General features: G+C 36.5%; 1 protein-coding gene across 1 annotated transcript in view; it reads right to left on the minus strand.

Annotated features, from left to right (window-relative positions):
• The window catches only part of dtn (transmembrane protein 132C dtn), a 261444-nt gene that overhangs the window by 54123 nt on the left and 180821 nt on the right, over nucleotides 1-26500 (minus strand). Inside the window, 1 exon segment of the mRNA XM_067124361.1 lies at nucleotides 1788-1940. Within this exon segment, the coding sequence (XP_066980462.1) occupies nucleotides 1788-1940 (153 nt within the window).

Below are 26500 nucleotides of genomic sequence, written 5' to 3' on the forward strand. Positions count from 1 at the left end.
ATTCGTATGGTTTACAGGGATAACCCATATACATACGCGTGACAAAGTAAGAATTATATGCGCAAAAGGACGCAAAAGAAGTAAAATAAATTAATTAATTTAATAAAACTTTAAAATGTTTCCATTATGAGGGATTTTCCTCATTCTTTTCCAAAATCATATCAGTAACTCAGACACAAGTACGTTTAGTGAGGTTTATTAACTACCGGCCGGTTTTCAAGATGATTATGGGTAGTTTACTTTATGAAGGGTCGTATAAGACTGCCTAAGTAGTCTCATGTTATTTATCTACTGTACGAATCAAATCAGCATTAATTTCAGTATGGGTTTTGAAAAAACAGTAAGCTCTTAGGAAATTCGAGGAAAGTTTTGGAGATCTTCCAATGTACAAAAGAGTGCAGTCCTTCTTTGCATAAGACGATGTTTGATCGTTTTGTTGATGGAGTTTAAAAGCATCTTTGGCTAGTACCAGATTCTCATTTATTCGAATGGATAAAACTTGATTCAGAGCTGTGTGCTACATAATTATATGTAATATAAGGGTTCTTCCTAACTTCTTCACCCAAACACAAAGGCTGAGCTGCTCACCCAACGATTTCAGCGGTAAAAGTCGGTGACTGTGCCTCTATTATATACATATTGATTTTCAGACCGGAGCACTGTTGCGGGCCTTCTTCCATAATCATTTGAGGACATTTAAGGAAATTGGCTTCTGCAGTCATCATGAAACTGAATTTCTAAGCCATGATTGTGAAGTTCAACATCAGCTGAAACTGCTGCGCTCATTATCTCGTATAGTTTCCATTGCAATCTTCTGTTGGGATGGTTTCACGCATTAGTATATTTCCCATTGTGGTTATGGGTCGGTTGTGAGAGCGTGCGTAATTTTGTTGCCCTCAAGATTACCTTTTCCTAGTCAGATTCTAATTAAAGGGCGCATTTTTGGTAGTAGAGCGTCAAGAAAATCAATCTGTAATTGCGGACTGTGTGTGAATATTACCCGGTAATTCCGTTCATATACTGTATAAGTACACTTAAATACATATTCATGAACACTATTTACATATTTACATACGTATATACATACATACATACACATATATATATAGATAAATATTTTATATATATGAATATATATATATATATATATATATATATATATATATATATATATATATATATACATATATATATATACATATACACATATGTAAATTTCTGACTCACATCGGGACCGAACCCCGGTCTTTCAAGCGAGAGTCCTTCACGGTGAAGGGATAAGTCGAATGAAATGTTAGCAATTCCTTCGCTGCTGGGTCGGAAAGTTTGGTAAAGTTCGCTGGTATGTTTTAGGCTCTGGCCCGTGCCCGGGAAAAACCTCAGGTACGGAGTACTTATGTTCCAACTTTTTTTATGACTTTTCGGAGGAATTGCTAACGGCCTGGACTCTCTTGAAAGACCGGGGTTCGCTCCAGATGTGAGTCAGAAATTTATTTCTGTGAAACGCGTTCTCACGTGTACATTTCTATATATATATATATATATATATATATATATATATATATATATATATATATATATATATATATATATATATATATATATATATATATATAATATATATATATATATATATATATATATATATATGTATGTATGTATAATGTACATAGATATATAATTTCTTTTCCCACATACAGTGGCAAAAACATTGCTGTTCAGATAATGAATAAGTGTTTAATACAAAAGCACGGCAAAGGATGGAGAACCGTCATTCACATACTTACCCAAGATTATGAAGGGTATCGTTATTAGGTGGGTCGGTTAGGAGAGCCGTTACAGAGGCCAAAGTGCGTCGGGAGTTGACGTCATCTGTCAAGTTCCAGGCCGTGGAAGCAGCCTCGACTCCACTGACCCTAATACCGCCTCGCACTTTACACCTGCAAAGGAGAAGGAAATTTGATGGTTTAATCTTTTACTACATGATTTAATCTAAGTAAGATAGCAGACATTTATATTATATATATATATATATATATATATATATATATATATATATATATATATATATATATATATATATATATATATATATATATATATATATATATATATATATATATGTGTGTGTGTGTGTATAAGTGAATCACGAAGATATGGAAAATGATGAATGCATAAATAAAGACAAAATCTCTTTCCCTCGTGGATTTTGTCTTTATATATATATATATATATATATATATATATATATATATATATATATATATAATTTAGAATCTAATTTAGAATCTACTCGTTACTTTTTACCAGATAACTATGTATATAATTTTGGTAACCATGATGCCCTCCTGACTTTCTTTGTGGCCAGGTAGTTAACGTTACCTCGTTCTGATGCCCCCGGATGCGAGTTCGAATCTCGCTCGGGCATCAGAATATCTTCATTCCTTTCTTCTTTAGGATGTAGTCGTAGGTGTGACAGTCGTTTACAAAGTGTGAAGAATCGTTACGAGGGCATTGAGGGGTTTGAAATTACATGTAATTTATTTATATATATATATATATATATATATATATATATATATATATATATATATATGTGTGTTTATATATATATATATATATATATATATATATATATATATATATATATATATATATATATATATATATATATATGTGTGTGTGTGTGTGTGTGTGGTGTGTGTGTGTGTGTGTGTGTTTAAGTTTACAAGTATATGGTCGTGTTAGGCGGTGTGGTTCAAAAATTTATTTCCCTTCGATTCTGAGTGAAAATCTTTGGATGAGGTTATTAGCCTTTTGACCTTCCCATTATGGCTACGACACACACATTGATTTTGACTCACTAGCAGGTACAAGTACCTTATTCACTGCTAAGATTAACCAAGGAACCGTGAATTTCAAATGAACGCGATTCTATCGTTCCAGTTTTGCGAGCAAATTTTATTTGTTCCATCTGTATTAAAGTGGATTTAATAACCCCTAGACGACAAGATCCATTATTTACCACTGACGGCCATAAAACATGTGCTATACCACTGGTTGTCTGTATAGCGAAGTTAAGCAATATTGGGTCTGGTCAGTACCTGGATGACTGACACCAGGAAGTGGCTGAAGCCGTCGGGAGGTAAGCATCTTGAACATCTGTGGGCAAGGGCATGGAGCTGACAACCTCATAGCAAAAACTTACTAAAACCAGTAACGTAGTACTGAGGGAATAAGGTATATATGTATATATATATATATATATATATATATATATATATATATATATATATATATATATATATATATATATATATATATATATATATTTGTATGTGTGCATGTACACATGTTTTGAATGATGCATTTTTATTTTACCCATGCCCCATTTTCTAAGAGGGTAGCTCCAAGCGGTGCTACCCTTCCGATTTTCGGTAAGTGTTTTGGGATAAAGACATGAGACCCATACCTTTCACCACCCTGACTGTGGCACACCACAGCCAACTAGCTTCCAGGTAGCTAATTCATTACTTACATCAACATAGGAACAACAGGATTTAATAGAATGTGCCTAAATTGTTCCGTCATGCTGGCTCTCACTACTGTGTAGCAGGTACCATGACCACGAGATTCCAGAAGAGGTTAAAGTGGGAAAACAGCAGGATCTCTGCAAAAATTTTTGAGAAAGGGAAGAGCGTCTTTGCAACAGAATAACGAGTGTTTAAAGGAATTGTTCGAACAATTCTCATTTATAAAAACTAAGTGTGAATATTATACGAGACCAGAGTAAAAAGGCAGAAGCAGTGGAGTTGAAGAATCTATGCTGTGGAGTAAGGATGGTTGAATGGGTGAGAAAAAGTCAGCTTGAGTGGAAGTTAGCTCCAAGAGTATTAGGCGGCTTTGTCACGTGAATAGAATATAAGTTGGCAGGTTGGCGAAAGGCGTGTACAGTCCAGAAGTTTTAGGAGGATGGAGGAGAGATAGACTGGTTGCGTCGTAAGAGGTGCTTGACTATCCTTGGAGGGCGAGTGCGAGTTAAAGATAGGAAGGACCCAGAAGGAAAGGAGGAGGGGAAAGAGTGATAGCGATACCTCCGTCTCGTGAAAGAGAGTTGGTACAGAAATCGGAGACTATGAAATCTTGATGAGTCTTGACCCATCTAAGGGCATTTTTACTTTTAAAACTTACGTTCACCTTTTTTTCTCTATCTACAGAAATAAAATCATTACTGTTAAATATAATTATAGCAATTGATTAAGTTTTTAACAGTATGGCTGTTGATTAGCGTACTGGAATAATCTTTATATAAGATCTTTCGGTTCTTTAATATTTACAAATCATCCAGTACCTTGAGTATGCTCTCTCTGAGCGAATTTTTCCCCCCATTCAATGCATATGAACTCCAGCAAAATTAGACTTTCTCAAAATAAAACCAGGTGTAATTTTTGTGTCGGAGACATTACTTGTCTAAGGAAAAATACTGATCAATTTGGAGTGTTTAACCTTTAGATGCGAAAATAACTTGCAGATTGACAGAGCAGAATAAGTTGGCGAATTGTGCTCAACGTATCGAGATGTTCAAATTTGTTGGCCACCGTGTTTTAAAAAAATCGAGTTTTGAGCGAATTGCAATGAATCTTCGTTAACGAGTGTTGACTTCGCCTTGTTCTTTTGTGAGAGAAGACCGACGGAGCAGGCTACTCGTGAAAAAGACAAGAATGCTGAATAAATAGGCAAGTCCTAACCCTGACACAATCAGGGTCTGGGCTCATAAGATAGGAGAAATATAGTATTCAGGAAAAACGTAACTTGGGAGTGAATTCTAGTATGTAGACATCAAGTGAGATTATTGAAATTTCCAGCGAAAAATGAAGGCGGATTTTTTAAAGGTAAACATATAAATTGTTTTGTAGATTTTTTTTATTGTATTTACTAATCATTATTTTGTTGACATTTAATATTTGAGTGGATTTTTCAGATATTCTGCCTTATATATAATCTTGGGCACAAAGCAGCAATCTCACAATCGAACGACATAAGTGACGATATTACTTCTTAGGCGACTCGCATCGACCATTTGTAATTTATGACGAAAGCATTACTGATTGAATGGTTATGACTCACCACCAGTGAAGGTCACACACACACACACACAAAAAAAAAACAGATGACACGGAAAATGGTTTTAAAAAAAACTTCTGTAAAGAGGATTGCATAACAATCGTGATTGTTGTCACTGATCATTTTTTACCTTCAGTAATTTGAGAGAATTATATTGATGTCGACAGTTTTTAAGAGCCATTCAAATTTTTTCCAAGACTTTATTCTAGAATTTTATATCCGTATACTTATATTGCATGTGAGTAACAGCTACGCTACCATAAATGAACACCACGGTCAAGTGTTATAAAATTTTGTAACCAAGAAAATGCAGAGCAACAAATTATGCACGATAAAGATATTCTAGAATAATGCCATCATTGTTTACCAGAGTTGACAGATAAGCTAGTGTAAATATATTTTTTTTTATCACCGGACAAACTTCATAGAGTAGTTTCAAGTCCCTTCTCTCAAACCTTCGACGACACAGTATTTGTAGGCGTGAAAACACTCGTATCCAGCAGAACATTTGGTTGTAAACCGAAGAAACCTATTTACCAAAGAGGTAACTTCCTCTCCATTTCCCAATTATCGTTCACGAAAGAGAGAGAGGAGCTTGCGGCCGGGGGCTCCCCCTCGCGTGCGGACACTTCTAAGTCTAGCAGGTGGTGCCTTGTGATCAAGCCGTCCACCCTTCGTGCTAGGCGAGGGAGAATTCGAGGAACACAAGACTGGGAGCGCCACACACCAGTGCTTGCGAACGTGATGGACTTTGCCAGTGCTTGCATGTGCCACTACGAGGCAGTTGAAGTCCGCAAGAAGGGCGGTTTATGTGCGAAAGAGCGCGGTGCTCGCGCTGTTTTGTGTCGTCGCGTGCTTGTGCAAAGGTATCTGTGCAGATATGTCTTTTGTTTTGCTCCTTTTTTTTCCCTCTAAATCGTTATTCGATTTCCCGCTACATAGCGAGGTAATGTTTGCCTCTTCCTTGTTTCTTTATGATTAAGTCTTTATTCAGATACCACCTTTAATGTGTATATATATATATATATATATATATATATATATATATATATATATATATATATATATATATATGTATATATATACATACACATATGTATAATTTTATATATATACATATATTATATATATATATACATATATATATGAATTATATATAGATATATATATATATATATATACCGTATATATACATGTGTATACATATATACATACATGTATGTATAATTTTATATATAAATATATTCCGTATATATACATATATATATGAATTATATATAGATATATATATACTGTATATATACATATATGTATATATATAAATATATATATATATATATATATATAAATATATATATATATATATATATAAATATATATATGTATATATATATATATATATATATATATATATATATATATATATATATATATATATATATATATATATATATATATATATATATATATATATATATATATATATATTGGGAAATTAAAATCCATTACGATGAGTTCTTGAGGTTTCAGTTTTGTAAAGTATCTGGGTCTTTACTGATTGATAGTGAATTGTGCGTTATTCTGCAACCCATTTTTAAATATCTCGCAGGTATACTTCAGTTTTTATTTGCTCTGTCGGTTTTACAGAGAAATTTATCCTAAAGAATAGACAACATCGACCCTGGAGAACTTTGGTTTTCAGGGACGAGACTGCGATAAAGTGAAGCTGAACGTTTAGCGAAATTGCATTGGCGTCATGCGAAGGTGATAATCCGGGGGCTTTGTTCGCTGGATCGAATGGAATCTTTGAGGTCACGTCAGGACATCCCTGGTGGCATGTCGAGTTTTTCCGTTGCAACCATTTTAAGCAACAGTAGGACATAATTAAGGACCTCTTATTCCACACATACATATTCCCGTACGTATATACATGACAAGCTTTCTTTGACAGTCGAGCTGTCAGAATGAACAGCAGAGAAGCTGCCAGATAACTTTGGGAAAATGAAGACATTTTCATACGGAGAGCTTCAGAAGACTGTTGTATTTCAGCAGGGATATTTCACTTAAACAACTGATCCCTGGTCTCCTTGATCTGCCGAGGGCAACCAGATTCGCTGAACAGCAGCACCAGTATGCAGTAAATGTGCCTCGCTGTCGAACTTCTCAGTTCCAAAGGTCCTTTATTCCTCACACCGTTGGACTGTGGAACAGCCTCCCTTCAGAGGATGTCGTGCAGTTGGAACTTCAGAAGTTCAAGCGCAAATGCAGTCCATTAATACCCTAAAACTGTTCTTCTTGCATTTTAATACTTTGTAATCTATTTATCTCTTTATTAACTTATTTTTTTTTCTTTTTTGATAAGTGGGATATCTTCTTTCTATATTTCCCTTTAACTTCCTCCTAATTCTTCCTAATGAACACCATATTCTTTGGAAGCTTGAATTTCAAGTCAATGGCCCCTTTGGGCTTGTTGCATATGAATAGGTTTCATCTACTGAATAATAATAATAATAATTCATATATCATCGTTCATAAAGAAGAATCCGCATTTAAATTCGACGGATGACATCCATCCTGACATCGAAGGATTTACTTCTGCTTATAATTTCCACCGCCCTGGGGGGCTACAATCCTCCAGGATACCCAATGTAATAGTCAAAACACATCATGAACCCGAGAGACCCTATCGCCCGGTAATCTGCCTAATCTCGACGGAGCGAGCGCGCTACCATAGGCAGAATGTACGCGCTGGATGATACTTCCTTCTTCAGCATCCCCAAGAAAGTCTTAAACAACCTGTGTATTAAGTTATTCCCCTCTCCATGCCCTAAATATATGTACGTATATATATACATATGCATAGCTGTGTCTGTGTGTATATATATATTATGTATATAATATGTAATGTATATAAACGTTTTATACATACGTCTCTCTCTCTCTCTCTCTCTCTCTCTCTCTCTCTCTCTCTCTCTCTATATATATATATATATATATATATATATATATATATATATATATATATATATATATATATATGTGTGTGTGTGTGTACTGTATATATGTATATATATTTACATATATATGTATTATATATAGCATGTATGTATAATGTGTATACATATCTATCTCTCTCTCTGTCCTTCTATCTATCTACCTATCTATCTATCTATTAATATATATATATATATATATATATATATATATAAATATATGTGTATATATAATATATATAATTATAATAATCACAATGCCTTCTTAAGTAAGAGATTCTTAGCATCCCTATATGCTAGGGACTAGGCATATTCATTTATTAGCTAAACACGGCAAAGGGTAGCCAGTTCCTCGTAGCATGCAGTTCCAAGCAAAGGCCAGTGGCTCAAGCCTGTTGGGTTTCAACGTAGGTCAGCTGCCAAGCGCCCAGATTTGGAGCCAAGGAGAAAAAGCGCTCAGCGCCTTAACCCTAGCTACTAGCATCCAGCTGCCAGTGACTTCTGGTGTTCCTTCTGAACGAGGCACCATTTGTCAGTCCTGCATCGAACTTTTATTTGAAGGGGTACAAGACAGCAAATGCTCGTCCACGGAGCTCCGGGCCCTGATCCAGGTAATACCAGCTGAGCCAGCTGGACCTGGTTCTCACCACAGGACAGGCTCGTAACCTTCTTAAGGTATATACTCACCCCATTTATATATATATATATATATATATATATATATATATATATATATATATATATATATGAAAAAATTTGCCTATATATATTTATGAATGTTTGCATGTTTGTCCTTCTTCGTGTGACAAAAGACTGCACCTAACCAGTGGCAGATTAGTCCTAATATACAACTTTCATGAGGAATAGTTTGCAATGTATTACACTGTGGTCAAGTATAGTGTCATACTTAAAATTCAAAGGCAAAGTATGAGTTGAACCTAGGCCAATTATTAACTCATTGAGAGAGACTTCATTTCTGGCTTTCATGTGCAGAGTAAAGTAAGGTTAGGCTCTACTTAGAGGTCGCAGGTCACGTATGAATTTTAACCTTGGTCATAAGTGTTGAAATCTGTGAGATACAGACGTATTTTGCATGCATAATAGAAGTTAGGTCACGATCATACTTAAAGGTAAAATATCAGAATGACTTAATCTTGAATTATGAAAGGTCGAGACTTCACATTGAGCGTACTTAATCCACTAATAGCACTGGAGTTCAGAGTAATCTCAGTATAATTTAACGTTGACCTTAACATGTCAGGGCCATAGCTACTTTCCAATTTAGGCAATGCCGGGATATATATATATATATACATGTGTGTGTGTGTGTATATATGTATATATATACTGTATATATATATATATGTGCATATACATTATGTATATGTGTATGTATATAATCTATGTTACCTTCAGTTATTTAGCTATTACTTTTAGAGAAGTTGCTAGCGTCTTACCCATCTTCTCTTTGGTTGCAAACACCAACGGCCAGCTAGCTGCAAGATACATAGTCATTGCTTAGGTCAAAAAGCGCTGTTTGAGCTAAAGGAACCTCTGACAGTGAGGGAACCCATGTTCTATTCAGAGGCGAGGGCGAGTGGATGGGCACGCTTTGTTCATTCTTTCTTGAACCCATTGTACCTCTGCTGGCCTGATAAGTGAACTATGTACGTGGTAGTTCAACGATTGCGGTACTTTCATCCAGGTTAAAGATGTCTGGGGTCTAGCAACTTCATCCCTAAAGACTTAATAGGAATCAGAAGGCTAACACATGTTGCCGTCATCCCTTTAATAGGAAAGTGCGATTGGATGTGTATGTATATATATATATATAAATATATATATATATATATATATATATATATATATATATATATATATTTTATATATATGTATATATATACTGTATATATGTAAATATACAGTATATCTATATCCATAAATATATATATTATTTATCTATCGATCTGTCTATCTATCTGTTTATCATTATATATATGCCACTATCTATCTATATATATATATATATATATATATATATATATATATATATATATATATATATATATACTGTATATATATATATAATGTGGGTCTGTGTGTATGTGTATATAAATATAGACGGAAAATAGATAATGGTCTGTAACATAAAATTTGTATGAGTGTGTAAAGATACGTGGCTATTAGTAAGGGAAAAGAGAGGAGAAAGAAAATAGGGCAAACGTTCCAGTTATATTTGTGTTTGGGGTTTTAAGCGGCTTTCTTGTACGCTCGTCAGTGAAATGTGGGCGATATCTCTCATTTCTATTCCAGCTGAACTACTGGCCAGAAATTTTAAAGCCTTTGTCGTTTAGGAAATACAATTTCCTTAAATTTTTCAAGTTTATTAAAAAATGATTGTGTCTGTTGGAATGGGATGGGTAGTCCGGGATGCTTTTTGAAAAAGAAATGCTTCTTCTGTTAAGCCATCTGACTTGAACAAACACCATATTTTCACATTTATGGTACAGTTAGGTTTAAATCCCTAGCCAGATCAAGTTAGGCATATTTTGGAATACTGTATTCAGATTCCTTTCCTTGTTTTACATCTTGTGATTTACTGTTCTTTTCAGATTTCTTCTTCCATTTTACATGACATGTTGTAGCCACGGAAATGCATACAGCAAGAGTCCGATGTTTCTGGCATAAAGTAAATCAATACTAAAGATCTAGTCACTGCGAGCGTGAGTGTACATATTGTATACTTTGTAAAAGAAGGAAAAGATACTCAGGGTAGAAGTCGAAACTGACTCCCTCCTATAAAAAATGGAGGAGGTATTGACGTCAATAATCTCATTCCCTTTAGTGTTGACAAACCCGTCTCTTGAACTGGAGGAGACCAAAGTACTCTTAGAACAGAGACAGAGATGAAGAGTTCCACAGTTCAGACGTAAAAGGTGTAGAGGAGAGAGAATAATGGGTGCTACTTTGGCTTGTTATCTACGCGTCACCTACTCCGAGGTGCTAGTACTAAACACCGTATGGTAAATGTAAAGTAGACGGTCGCACGAAGATATCGTTTATTAATATAGATTGTCGACTACACAACATAGAAATGGGTGTATTATACTTAGATCCCCGAGGGGCTAGCTAAACACGGTGTCCCAAGGAGCTTCCGCCATGTTTAGTACTAGCACCTCGGAGTAGGTGACACGTAGATAACAAGCCAAAGTAGCAGCGAATGATGACCAAATCTAGCACTGGAACTGGCTTTCAAGTATTCTTGGAAAACCATGACCCTTCACGGGAAAGTTGGCTATGCAAGAGACGGCAACATTCACATAACAGTTCTCAAGAGCAGAGCCCAAAATATGATCCCCATAAAAAGGGCGAAAGAAGCAGTCTTACAATAGGCGGAACCGCCCTCAGTCTTAAAGTAAGAGGTAAACTCTATTAGGAGGATAATAAAAGCCATTCAGAGCTGAGCAGGCTATTCAGGAAGAAAAACGCCATTTCTCTCTTGACAGATACGGCATAGTATGTGATGTAATCATTGCAGTGACACGCCAGTCTGGCGGATAAAGATATGTGATTACTTCAAGTTGTATATTCCACGGGATAATGGTGTATTTTGGTAAAATATAGCAATGTTAAAATTCGTTTTAGACAATTCACACCCTTGGGGAAAAGTTAACTTTTATTTTTCCATAACGTTATCTATTTAATGCTTACGTGGAATCTTGTATACATCATTAGTCTTTAAAGGTTTGCACTGAGGCACTTTCAGCCTTCAGCTCTCAAGACAGTAGAAAGAGGAGGTGACGTGATTGGACATCAAGATAAAGACAGAAAACTTCACTGTTGCACTGAGATGTAATAGTAGAGAAGATGAACAGTAAGTTGAAGAGGTAGTTTTGCACAGAAAATCTTTGTGTATAAATACAAAAGAAAATGTGACCATCGACCCTCGAGTAAACTTGTCACAATGTCGAAAAGTATGTAACTCCATAAAAACAAAGCGAGACGAATCTCCGATTAAACCCAAGAGCGACGATTTCAGTCTATATATTTTTAATAGATAATTTAATTACTTCAGAAATCCCCTGTATTTTGTTTTAATCTTTCGACACATAAAAATCACAAATTTCTATTTTTGCATCAGCTTAATTAAAGACCATTTGTTTGGGCGACGCTGGACTATGCGTATGACATCTACCTTTGTACAGACATGGGGCAAATCCACATTAATAGCCTCAGGATTGAGTGAGTGAAGCTCTGCTTCACATGAAGATGAAATGACGAGAAGGGAAAAGAAATTGGATCGGAAGGTCTAATATATATAAAAAAGAAGACTTGCGGATCAAAAACATGTTGGCTGTAGGACAACGTGAGAAACAGAAAACAAGCGTAGTGCCAGCATCTAGTTCAAGGTAGATGAGAAATTAGGCATTGAGAGATGGGGAAACAACAGGAAATACTCAGCTACCCTATACTTAATCATGAGGATGTGTTTGAAGGAGAGTCCGCAGCTCTATAACGGTAACAGGAGGCAAAGAACCTGTACAAGGAGAAGAATCTCCGATAATCATGGCCACCGTCTACTGATTCTACCAAAGCATTCTTCTTTCCAGTCCATACGGAATTTCCTCCATCAAGAATGGAACTAGAATAATCAATAATGACAGGATCTCCGCTTCTCCTGTGACATTTAACCTTTTGGCTGTGTGTTTTTTTTTTTCCTGATACAGATCCAGCTGAAAAACGCGTTCTCTGGTGTAATGACGTAGTGATTAGATCCCCTACAAGGAGGAAGAAAAGTGAATCTTTTCCTTTCTCGGGAGAGTGAAAAGTGGTCAGTGGAACCTTTATTCTCTTTCCATAAAGCTTGATGAAAAAAATGAGCAATTTAATTTTCATTCTCCCCAAGACTGCAAAATTTTATAATGGTAAAGCATGCACATATGCATAGTTGCCTTGGAGATGTTTTCTAGGTGTCTAGGTGAATTAGGCTAACTGACCGACAGTTCGTAGATAGCAGAATTACTAGCATACATATATTTCCTAAGTGTTGGTTTATTGCCGGGCCTTTGATTTCCACGAATTTCAGAGTAAAAACGGAGGAACTAAATGTTACCAGTTGCACCTTCGAAACAGTCCCAAGAAAGAAAACAGACAAAACAAGACTCCGAAGTTTGTGATTTAGTTTCTTAATCTTTCTATAATGATGTATTTGATATTTCTTGAAAACTCAGTGAAAGTTTGAGGATAAAAGGCCCCTTTTTCATGCTGTATGAAAGATGAATAGAGGGGAATACATTAGGAGAATTTGTAAGTTTAGCTTCTCTATTTCCTTCTTTTGTTTTAGCCCAGCAGACCTGCTGTTAGGAAGCAAGATCAGATTCTTTCCAAAAAGAAATGCATTAGTCCACGATAAACATTACGTACGTGGAGTGTTACTTCAGTACATACGTGGAATGTCACTTCAATGCATACGTGGAATGTCACTTCAATACATACGTGGAGTGACGTGGAATGTCACTTCAGTGCATACGTGGAATGTCACTTCAATACATACGTGGATACGTGGAATGTCACCTCAATACATACGTGGAATGTCACTTCAGTGCATACGTGGAATGTCACTTCAGTGCATACGTGGAATGTCACTTCAATGCATACGTGGAATGTCACTTCAATACATACGTGGATACGTGGAATGTCACTTCAGTCCATACGTTGAATGTCACTTTAAACTGCTAGAGGTTACGTAACCCCTACGATATTAAGGATGAAAGTGGAAATCAAGTCATTGCACAATATAACTTACGCGGAAGAGAACTAAGCCATTAACCAGAAAAGATGATTAAATTAATGGAATATTGATTGCCATCGCAGCGAAGTGTAACTCACAAACACATCTGCAGGCAGATAACCGAATCCCAGTTTTCATAAAACTGAAAAACTTAAGATTCTGCGATTGAATAGCGGCACCCAAACTTAGAATCTTATCGTGGAGGAAAACAAAGTGAAGTTGGAACCACATTTTCTCCAGTAATCAGCATCCACCAAGTTTAAGTTGCGCCATTGAGAGAGAAAAAGCATTTGAAAATTAATGTCATTAACTGTGTGCTTCGTCGAGAGAGCATAAGGACAGTTTCCTTGGTGCAGTAAAAATGAATGCCACGAAAAAAAATTAATAATAGTCCTATTAATAAGATTTAGAAAAAATCATTACTGACCCTAACATCATAATCATAATAATAGTGGCGGCGACGACGACGAATGAGATAGGAATAAAAATAAACTAAAGATTTATCCACAAAGAATTATACGGAATCATGTTTCCATTTTATGTAACCGCTCATAAAAATGACTTCCTTCAGAATCCTGATTGTGAAAACAGTTTGCCATCCAGCTGTTGTAAGAATCTTGAGAACAGTCGGAATTAATTTATTAGTTCTAGACGCCCAACTCGAACAACGCAGACTGGCCAATTTGCACTGAATGACACTTATCATGACAGCAGTGCTTTCATTACCAGAAGGTAAATAAATTTGTTTTGAAATAATTCATGCCTCAGAACTCTCAATCATCAATTGGTTTTACGGGTCGTAGTTCGGGCTTCCACTGACGGGAAAGCAATGATGTCTGTTTTCGGTGAGAAGTTACCGTCGCCGTAATTCAGTCCGCCTCCCACTCCCACCCCCCGACACACGTAAAATAAAGTTGCTGCTAGCTTGCTAGAAATATGGAGCTGATCAGGAAGTGGTTTAGTCATTGAGGAACCCCGTAGGGGGAGTAGTGCCACCAGTGCACCTCACGCGGTGCGCTGTAGGCATTACTTAAGGTTCTTTGCAGCATCCCTTCGGCCCCTAGCTGCATCTCCTTTCATTCCTTTTACTGTACCTCCGTTCATATTCTCTTTCTTCCATGTTACTTTCCACCCTCTCTTAACAATTGTTTCATAGTGCAACTGGGAGGTCTTCCTTCTGTTACACCTTTCAAAGCTCCTTTACTCTCAGCTTTCCTTTCATCGCTTATTGACCTCATAGGTCCCAGTGCTTGTCATTTGGCCTAAATTGTAAAGTCTTATAAATAGTCATTGAGGACCGAGGCTGAAATGAAGGCGTTAGTGATTAGCCACTTCATAGGCAACGCCATACTTAGTTAATCTGAATATTTCAAAGTGTTGCTGTAATGCAGCAAAGACTAGGTATAGATTAAGAGCTTCCTGTCTATAAACAAATGGTAGATCTTTATCATTTCAGCATCCGTATTGTGTTGAGGTGCCGTGTTGTCACGTTGTTTAATAGCACCAGTTTTTTGATGGCCATGCCCTTAAGTTTAAGAGAAACAGTAACGTTACTTTGAAGCACCATTTACCACTGCCCTAGTTTTGCGTACTTTTATTACTGCTTTTTTATATATTTGCAAACTACCAGGTATATGTGTTTTATATATTGTCATTGTTCCCTTCTTATCACATATCGGAGTTTGCTGTGTGGAACTTCTTTTAGGCTTAGTCCAGTGGATTTTTTTCATTTTGAAGATTGAAAATAACGTTAATTCTCGATTGTTTAAACTGACATGGTTAGAGGCTACATACTTTCTTTCATTAACAGATTTTAAGCGACTGTAACAGGGTTGTCAAGGGTATTTTTTTTTAGTGAGCCTAGACCTATCGTGTCTGATATTTTGCAGCTGCATTCTGGGATCTGTTGTTTTTAGTCTTTTCTGGTGACGTGGTTGTTGGTCCAGAGAGTAAAATAGGACGCTATACAGATAATACTATTGCAACAACCATTTTCTTCCCAGAAATGCAAAATGAAGTTACCGTTAGCTGTAAGAGAGATCTGGAATAGACAAGTAAGTGGTTTAGTCAGTGAGACATGAGTTTCGACTCCAGCAAAGTTAAGACTTCATTACTTAACTTGATCTCGCGTCACGTCTGTTCTCCATGGCTCACTTTGCATAGGCAAGTTTGTACCCGATATTAGTTATTAGGCTATGCTTTGTTGATGACTTCGACTCCAAGCGTTCTTCCACAGCACTTAGAAATATATCATCTCTCAGCAAACTTTGGTGTTGCCCTTTGGGCTTCTCACGTGCACCGAGTTGATGATATTAATGGCATATGTTTCCTTTCTTACACCTTTATTAGACAACTGTTCTCCTGTATGGACACAAGATAGTGGAATAGACGCGAGAGGATTGAAAGTAAATGCAACCAAAGCTGCTTACGTAGTTGTGAGGAAACAAAGGAAAAAATCCAAATAGTAATTCTTCCAAACACTGGAATGGTTGTTTGGTGTGAAGCTAATGCTTTGAGTTTTATAAAGGTTGTAAGACACTGTAAAGTGCCTTTATATTGGCTGTAATGATGCTGTCAAGTGCCTTGTAATATATATTATCTTAACATTTTTACTTTTACAGCCAGTGTTTATGATTTGCATATTTATATTTTGTTCATTTGATTACTTAATTACTAATTTTCATTTGTTTATTAATAATTTTTCCATATATGTATTCAGTAATATGGAAGCTTGCTTAATCAGGTAATGGCGTTTTTGCCTTGTTCCAGGTGGATGTGTGCTCGTAGTGAATAACAAAACTCACTTATTTTAATTCTAAACCACTTTTACTTGTGTCAGATAGATTTGAAATTGGCTATTAAATGAGAAATGTGCTTCTGATGGACCTCGAATAGCCTCGGTCCATGAACATGAAAGTGACACTGGAATTAATGTACAGAGAGCGTTTTTTTTTTTTTTTTTTTTTTTTTTTTTTTTTACTGTCAGACGACAGGCTACCCTTTTGGGGGTAGTCAAGTGTTCCTGTTCCAAGGCTATTCGGGGTCCATAAAGAAGGACATCACATTTTGAACGGCTATTTACAACATCTAGAGCAAATGTAAAAGTGAAATGGTGTTTATTGCACCCTGGTTTACATGAGAGTTTTTCTGAATGGAAGTTGCTTGGTGGCGTGGAGGTTTTCAGTTTGGCTGAATGGCTACTCACCTCGTATATTGAATCCAGGGTTATGAGTGTTCATATGTTAAGGTAGTAACACGTTGCATTTTACAGGTCATGGTTAACGCTTGCATATCCTTCTAGTAAGAAATCAAAGCTGTACCACAGGGAAGGGGTCTTTTATGTGGTTCATTTATAAAAATTTTTAGTGTATGGAAAAGGTCCTTTCATAGTCTCTGATTCAGTGGATTTTTGAAATTGCGGTTTTGAGAGTGGCAGTTATTGTATATCAATTTGTTAACAGCAGAAAAAAGACTACCAGAATCCCTGATATGTTTTGGTTTTAGAAGTTCATTTCAGTTCCGGCTCAACCTGAATCAAACTTTCCAAAATAGTTATCTTTTTTAGTTTAGTTCATGAGTCTCAATTTCTAAATGTTGAAATTGCAGCCTATGTTGCTTGCCGAGTTCTACTTTTTAAACAGTCTCGTCTCTTGCGTTCAGAAATCTACAGCCACTTTTAGAAAACGAGGACTCCACAGCAAATTGAGCCCCTTCGAAATAGGTCTTGAACTTGCTTTTGTGTGGGACAGAGCAGAATTAGTTGTCTGATTGAGCGATTGATGAATATGGAGCAGGAATAAAACAGATGAAGGGAAAATGAAGTCCTTGAAGCGCCGAAGGCATTTGTTTTGCGTGTACAGAATTATTAACCTTGTTCACTTGCATCTTTTACTAGAGCACCTCAGAACCGCTTTTTTATAACCTTTTTTTTTATCAGTTACTCTTATCTATCATCACTTTGCAATAAATCGAAGTCGTTTGTGCACTGTCATACATATATAAGAGTAGGAACGATGAGAGCTAATATTATCTGGTCCCCTATCGGCAGATTGAATTATTATTGATCATAATTTCCAGTGGATAAACGATCCGTGTAACTCTGCGACGAGTCTTTGGGAAGCGAATATATCTTTGGAGTAAAAGGACGGCGCCGATAAGTTCATTAGCCACTTAAAGCTGAATTTCGTTTCTGGTCGTTTGGCCCAGCGGAATCAATCGATTTGGAAAGCTTTCCGCCATTTAGCGTGAACACAATATCAGTGGTCAGTAAAATTTGAGTGTCTCGCTCTCTCCCCATCTCTTTGTATACGTGTATGGGATTGCATCGAGTTTCAAGTACGATTCATAACAACATAGGCAGTTTACGTATAAAATATTTTAGCTATTATTTTATGACTTCGTGACATTATTCTTGTTAAACATACTTTTCACAAATAAACTGGCCTCTCTCTCTCTCTCTCTCTCTCTCTCTCTCTCTCTCTCTCTCTCTCTCTCTCTCTCTCTCTCTCTCTGTATACTTATTATTATGAGTGAATAAAATGAAAGATTTTTATGTTGTTTGGCGGTTCATAAGTGAATCAAAGAAGAAATGGTAGAAAAGGATTAGAGTAGCAAGGATAGTGTCACTGATAGTCCATATTAATGGGATTTTCTATCAAACTAAAATCTACAACAGCCTTTTACTGGGGGTCCCCTCTCTGTCTCCTCTGGCATTGTCAGCATACATGTAGACAGACAACAGACATTAAGTTACGATATTTCTCTCTCTCTCTCTCTCTCTCTCTCTCTCTCTCTCTCTCTCTCTCTCTCTCTCTCTCTCTCTCTCTCTCTGAATTATTTAGCAAAATCATTAAATGATAGTAAAACTGGAAGAAACAAGGAATTGATTTGGAAATAATGTATGGGATATAGAGTTCCCTCTCCCTTTCCCTAACAGCTCTGATTTGAATAATGGGGCAAGTAAAAATAAACTGAAAAAACATAGATAGGAAATATTTATATTCACATTATTTTCAACGGATTTACTGTACCTTGTGAAAGGAAGTCTAGAAAGCCCCAAAATTAGAAAGCAGAGCTTCAGAAAATGCCTGTTTTTTTTTGCCACGTCCTGCACATGGAGTCTAAATCTGGTTGAAAGTATATAGTTATGTTCCTTATCGCATGTTGATTCCAAAGATGATGTAAATTAATAAGGTAAGAAATTCAAATTATCGAATGCTTTTGTAGGAAAACCGAGAAAGACATTACTTAACTTGTCCTAAAGCTTAAGACAGGTTGTATCATCATTTTCATGACAACATCCTTCTCCTAGGTATAGATTCACCGTAAAATGGACGCCCTTCTCTGCCCCACTTATGTACATCGAATGTTAAATGTGAAGGGTTATCATCGGACCAAGGACGAATAGGCACTGTGGCCATATAGTGCTTATGTAAAGTTTATGTAACTTGACTGCTCGATGTAATTAACTGGGTCTCTTGAAAAATCTCAGTGTAAATCAGAATCTAGCAAAAAAAAAAAAAAAAAAAAAAAAAGTCGAGTCCATAATATTTTTGTTTATGTAACACTCATCTGACTCACCGATCGTCGAATGATAGCTTGAGGTCCTGTTTTGCGTGAGAGAGTTTCCTGTTGCTTTTGACATGAATCATAGAGAGTATGGTATCGGTCGGAATTTTAACTTGGTTTCGTGAAGGGTGTCACACGAGAGAGGACAGAAAATGAAATTGGAGTGTGGGATCCTGGATATGATTAGATTGAACATGGAAACAAAAATGGGTATAGTTGGAGCTACATACTAGGGGGAACCCATATGCACTTCGTTAAAGTAAATTTCTGGCATTTAGGCAGGTAAAGCAGGGGAAGAAAGGCTCAAAGTGATGGCGGCTTAGTGTAATTATGATGTTCAATATATTGAGGTAATCAATTCTAAACTATTATATTCAATTTTTATTGATATACAAAGCGACATTACTTTGTTTTAAAACAATTTGTGAACTTGAAATTGAATGTTGAGTTTGAGCCTAGGTTGAACAGAATAAAGCCAGTTGCACGGTCAAGTGAAAGTTGGATCCTGTCTTGAAGTAAGGTAAGAAAAGACAAGAGCTGAACCACTGTAGGAAAGCAGAGTTTGGCAGACCCATATTCTGTTAAGTCTGACATTACATGAATTGGATTTAAAAAAAAATGGCAACAGATATATTAATGTTCAGTGTCTTCTAAGGAAAAATTACAGATTGGTTCAAGAAAGCGTGTAGTCTGTCAGTGGCTGTTAGAATATTTGGTCTTTCTTACCTAAGGAATAAAGCGTCCCAATTTGTGTTTTCTTTCAAATTCTAGTAAGCTATAATGGAATCGTTTTGTTTAAAAGCAATGTAGACGTTTCAGAATTCATATCAAATGGGATTTAATTCCAGTTGTGGAATGTAAAACAATAGGCATCAAATAATACCCCGGTGCTAATAACATTTAACATGGGCTTAATCATATGATCCAGCTCTTTCACGTTATTTGCGGCATGGGTGTCCAAACAGTGACTCAGCATCACTCATTGGAATAGGTTTTTTTTTTTTTACTAGGGGACTGGGAGGGTGAAATAAATGAGGTAATCTCTTAATTAGATTACTTCGAAAACGGGGCATTACAAACAGAATGCTGATAAATTCTCGCCTTCCATGCTGGCGCGTTGTGATTAAGAGGATGTATTGAAATGATATTCTCTGTTATTCCACAGTTGTATATTTAACAACATAATGGTGCCTGCCCTTTTCTGATCATGGCAGAGCAGCTGACGGCATTTCAGCGTTTTTTAATCATTATGAATCATTCCCTCACATCCAGTATGCCTTTATGAAGTGTTTAAAGACTCGTATTTAACACCTAATATATCTTATAGGTAGTGTATATATAGTCAGAGAATGGTAGGAGCATCCAGGGGGGCGGCAAACACCTTCCCATCTACTCTCCCCGCAAATGACCCTCATTACTGATACAGCTGAATAAACCGTGTTAGTTAATGCCGTGTGTTTAGGCGATAGCAAAGTATTTAGGAGATAGCAAATACCACACTGAAGCCATTGCTTCAGCGGGAACTTTGGCCGTTTCCCAAATGGCTATCCGATTTTAACTCAGCCGGGTCGAAGCCTTAATCACGCATATATTAAATGGCCTTATGATTTACCCCGTCGCACCAGGTGTTCTTTTGTTGCGTCGTTACGTCGATGCAAAAATAAATGAGAAAAAGCGGTCGTTTTGTTCGATTTATCTGCGTCTAGATGTGCATAGGTGTTTAAATGCACACGATTGTTAGGTTCCCGAGCGAATGAGAATGGAGGGAGTCTTATGGAAAGCTGTTGAGAAGGGGGCCTGGATTTGTGGAATTATATGTCTTCCGAATAAGACTGTATTCACTTGTTATACTTATGAGAGGGAAAATGGCGAGAAAGAAGGCTTTAAAGGAAACGAGTCGGCAGTTCCTGTCACTTTCACTCCCGAACTCAAGGGTTGAAAGCAGAAAAGATACGAAAAGTAAAAGATGGCATTTCCCATGGCATTTAACAACCATTTGGCCCGAAATAGATTGATTGTTAAAATAACAACCTTCCTTTTTTAGGTGGGATAGGCAGAGCAGATACAGAAGGTAGACTTCCGATTTGATGTTTGAGATGTCCATTAATATACAATACATGGTTGCTATGATTGACTACCTGGTATCGAGTTCGGTCGACAAATTTTTTTCCTGATAGTCACTATGCAGTAAAGCTTGTCCCTTCCCATTTTGAATATAGTCACATGATTATGGAAATTTTTCGAAATAGATTGATTGTTCAGAAAGCTACAAACGTCCTTTAAAAACATTTCGTTATTCTTGAGGCGGGATATACGTTGACATTTCTTTTCTACCTTCCTTTTTTTAGGTGGGATAGGCAGAGCAGATACAGAAGGTATTGGACTTCCGATTTGAAGCAAGTCTTTTGGTTCAGGCTGGTAGCCCCATGTCCATTAATATACAATACATGGTTGCTATCCAGCATAGTCGACTGACTACCTGGTATCGAGTTCGGTCGACAAAGACAATTTTTTTTGTATGCAGTAAAGCTTGTCCCTTCCCATTTCCTTGCCACTCCATATAGTCACATGATTGGCGGAAATGCCCCTGATTACACCACGACATACATACACATATACATATATATATGTATGTATGTATGTGTATATATATTAGTATTGTGTATATAGATATATACACTAAAAAAACATATATGTGTATGTATGTATGTATATATATATATATATACTGTACATCAACATATATATATATATATATATATATATATATATATATATATATATTATATATATATATGAAAATATATATATATATATATAAAATATATATATGTATATACATATATATACTGTATGGCAGAGGTGGGTATATCCAAACGCAAAAACTGAGTTCGACGGGTGGGTTGGCGGGGAGATGGTATTCACTTTACCCTCTCTTGTGGCCGACTGGTTAGTGTGTGTGTCGCTGGTTGTATATACTAAAAATTCCCCTTCGGTAACATATATATTAGATGTTGTAGATTATATATATATATATATATATATATATATATATATATATATATATATATATATATATAAGATATCTATCTGTATCTCTCTCTATCTCTCTCTCTCATATATATTAGATGTTATCTCTCTCTCTCTCTCTCTCTCTCTCTCTCTCTCTCTCTCTCCCCAGTTTCAAGAATAGATACCTAACCCGTGAAATTTAAAATGGTAATGTTAGAAACATTGGAATGTAAAAGAAAGAGAGTTCATATTTCCCTCATGGCGTAAGGGCGTTCAAAGAGTCACTTAATTCTGTCAGATGATTGGACCAGTGATGCAATCTGGGGCCTGCCAAACGCTGATATCAGTCACTCGAATTTACATTGATCCTTTTAATTAAGAAACTCTTACAACAAAAGGTCAAGTTCGTTAAATGATTTCGGCTATGGCTCTCTCGCCATTGTTGTTATTGTAGTTTTATCAAAGCCGTTTGTCATTTGTAGTAATGTTTTATCTATGCATTTTTTCTACGTCGGTTAATGATGAAAACGTGGATTTGTAGCTCTTTGGAATTTTGTATTTTTCCTTTTGTTTCCCCAAAACCTTTAACTTGCGTATCCCTGTCTTAAAGCAGAATCATCAGAAAGTGAAAAATAACGACATTTATCACTTGGGTGTTGTTTAACTTGTAGGATAGAGGGTGCAAACACATTTAGCAATATTTAAACTGCGGACCATAAAATGGAAAGAAAATCTTAGGACTGTATTACAAATGGAAGAATGGCTTAGAAGAATATGTGAGAAAGGAAATAAGAATGTTAGGCAGGAGAGACGTAGGACTTTGACAAGACTGGGGAGAATGATCGTCGAAGTGTAGGAACGGGAATGTTCCAGAGGAAGGTTAATGAGAAAGTGGGCATTAGGATGCATTATGCAGATGGAGCTGTGATATCAGACGAGAATGCAGATCTTCGTCAAAGGAATTAGTACTCTTGAGAGGCTCAAAATGATGAAAAGATTTATTTTAGACTTGTAGACAAGCGAATGAGGAGTGAGTCTAAGCCCATCTCAGACCCATTGCAACTGTCTGTTATGGCTTTATAGACTATTTAGGACCAAAAGCGCCGTGTATTAAGGCAGCCTCATAGGGATGGCGACAGCAAAGTTAGGGATCTTTGGCGCATTTTGACTAATCTCCCAAACGTACTTCGGAGAAAAAAATTTGTTGAAAATATCGAAATACTGCGGAAATGTCGTTAAAGAATGAATATGAATTTTGTAGGATTATGACTGTATTCCAAAGAAGAACAATTTCAACATACAGACCCAACACCCAAGAACATCTTTCCAGTAAACATGTCTTCAAGGTCATCATTCCCAGGTAGCACTTCTCTCGCTCTCTCTCTAAATGGAGAGTTGTTTAATCTTTAGTAAACCCTCACTTGACCTACTACTAGGCATTTCTTCCACACGTGACACTTTTCATGTTTCAACCGCTCAAGTACTCGCATAAATCCTCTCTCTCCTCCTTCCAGCATCCTGTCGTTTAATGTGATATATGGTTTCCACCTCTCCCAGATATAAATCCTTAATGTTTGACATTTTTTATCTTTGCGTGTTTGGAAGGAACGCTTCCCTCTTTTCATTTACGTCAGTGATGATACTCTGCGAAATGGTAAAAGAATCTCACAAGATGAAGAAGACAATACCGTTTGGTTAAGATTAATAGCCGTATACATTAGGATGAAGAGGGCAGGCTAAAAACTCGAGTACTCGTGCACACGCAAACATCGAGCGTATGCACTCTTAGCCGTAGTACATTCTCTCTCTCTCTCTCTCTCTCTCTCTCGGTTTTGTACTCACACACACACAGATATATATGGATATTTATAATGTCCGTGTGTGTTTCGTGATTGGTACCAAAAGGTGCACTAACACAATTATTGTCAAGAAATACGTCAGTGTGTTGCTATATTTTGACAGACATTCCTCTTTTACCTTGTTAAGATCAGCAATGACCATATTAGATGATTCATGTCGTCTTCTCCCTCTTCCTATACTATTCTCTCCTTGAAGAGGCTGGTTTATCGCTTCTTTTGAGGTTATGCCCAAAAGTTCACGATTCTGTTCCCACTATCTTGACTTTTCTTCTTATGAAAGTCAATGACATTCGGTGATTTATATTCCTGTGCGTGCCATAAAATATTCGGAACAAGTCTTATTCGCCGCCGTTATCTCCTGAAATTTTGAATGTTGGTGCTGCAGTTCAAGCATTGCCAGTGCCTCCGAAGGCTGGGAAATTTGTCGATGGCAACGCAGAATATTGCCTAAACCGAATATTGAGAGATTGTTGTGCGTTGCTCCAGCGTTTGTGGTCAAGAGGAAGATGATAAATGCTTCCAAAGCCGCCTCCCAGACCCAAGTGAAGTTTATAAAATGGAATAGTTCGGTGAAGCTAGTCGAGCTATAATCGTATTACTACCTCAAAGGAAGATTAGGTTGAGGTGCGTAAGGTTAAGGATCAAGATACTGTATTTCTTTAATCCCAGAAAGAATATTATAACAGCGGAGAGAAGCCATTTGTATCAGTTTGTTTCAGAGTGGCTTTGCACCAACAAAATATGAATGATTGATATCTCTTGCGGGAGAAGGGGATGGTATTCAAGTTCGGAGGGAAAGAACCACATTGAAGTACCATGGAATAGCAAATATTATTCCTGTTTCCTTTTGCTGCGGCCATTTAACACCTGCTCTTTTTATTACCATTAAAAAAACTTCCGAATGAAGTTTTTTGCACGAATTCTTTGTTAGATCAGCGGAGGGATTAACCAGTCTGAATGTTATAAAAGCACCTAATAATTTTCTGAATGCACGTGAAATGAGGCTTTGAATACAAATGTTTGAATTAGGAATTGGCAGTAAGGAAATTCCATGGTACCCAACTGGAAGTGTTTGTTTCCTTAACAGAAAAAGAATTGTCTTACGACAAAACTGTCTTTATGTGTAACGAAATAACTTTTAAAATATTAATTTAAAGAGCTAAGGTTCAGTATATAATTTAATAATAATAAATACATCAGATCTTATGTATTCAATGGAAAGGATTACATTTTAGGAAATTTGACATTAAACAGTCATAAACTCTTAGTTGGCAGAAAAGCATTTATACCAGAACGACATCAGAGCTTAGCATCAGTAACAACGAGAAATTGTGACAAACTCTTTAAAACGTGTTAACATGTATTAAAACGTGTAAATAAAAGGCTTTACCAAATATTGTTACTGAAAACCTCGCATTGATCTGCTACGTCGTGTCGTGACGAGCCATGATGCTGACCTCCTGTTAACAAGCTATAACACGCGTCAGACCAAGATCTGGATTTCCAGATTTTCGTCAGCGGCGCGAGACCGGTGTGCCAGAATGCAGTTTCAGGATTTATATTAGATTTTTGGTGAATTATCGTTCAAAAGCTTGTTGAACTAATTCTTTGAAATTCGAAAATACATCGTGAAGTGGTCTGCCAGAAGTGACATTGGGTTAAAATCACTAAATGCAACCTTTTGAGTGTGTATGGGATGTACCCAGTCTTATTTCATAGAGGGCGAACAGTATATATACCTGTTGCTTGTCAATTCTCTTCTTCATCAAGTTCATTTACCAATAGGCTCTAATCAGTTTCCATCTTTCCTTAGCTATAGAGCCTTACCTTGATGAAACAGGTCCATCGTGCGTGTTGTGTTTGTGATGAAGTGTCACAACACGTGTTTAAACGAACTATCATCGTGCAATATGTATTCGCCTTAATTCATGACTGCCGAAGATAAAAGAAAGCGCAGTGGCGGTTTTCCTTTTTTTTCGATAGTTAAAAAGTCACATCTAGATAATCATTTTTCAGAGTTATGGTTTATTAAAACACGACCGCCAAATTACCAGAGGTCACAATCTAAAGCGCATATTCAGCTACATAAAACCGTCATGGCGGAATTAGTGTCAAACCTAATTCCAATAGAACAGAGCCAGTTGTCACGCTGG

The sequence above is a fragment of the Macrobrachium rosenbergii genome, chromosome 22 (assembly GCF_040412425.1).
Source record: "Macrobrachium rosenbergii isolate ZJJX-2024 chromosome 22, ASM4041242v1, whole genome shotgun sequence".
Lineage (NCBI taxonomy): Eukaryota > Metazoa > Arthropoda > Malacostraca > Decapoda > Palaemonidae > Macrobrachium > Macrobrachium rosenbergii.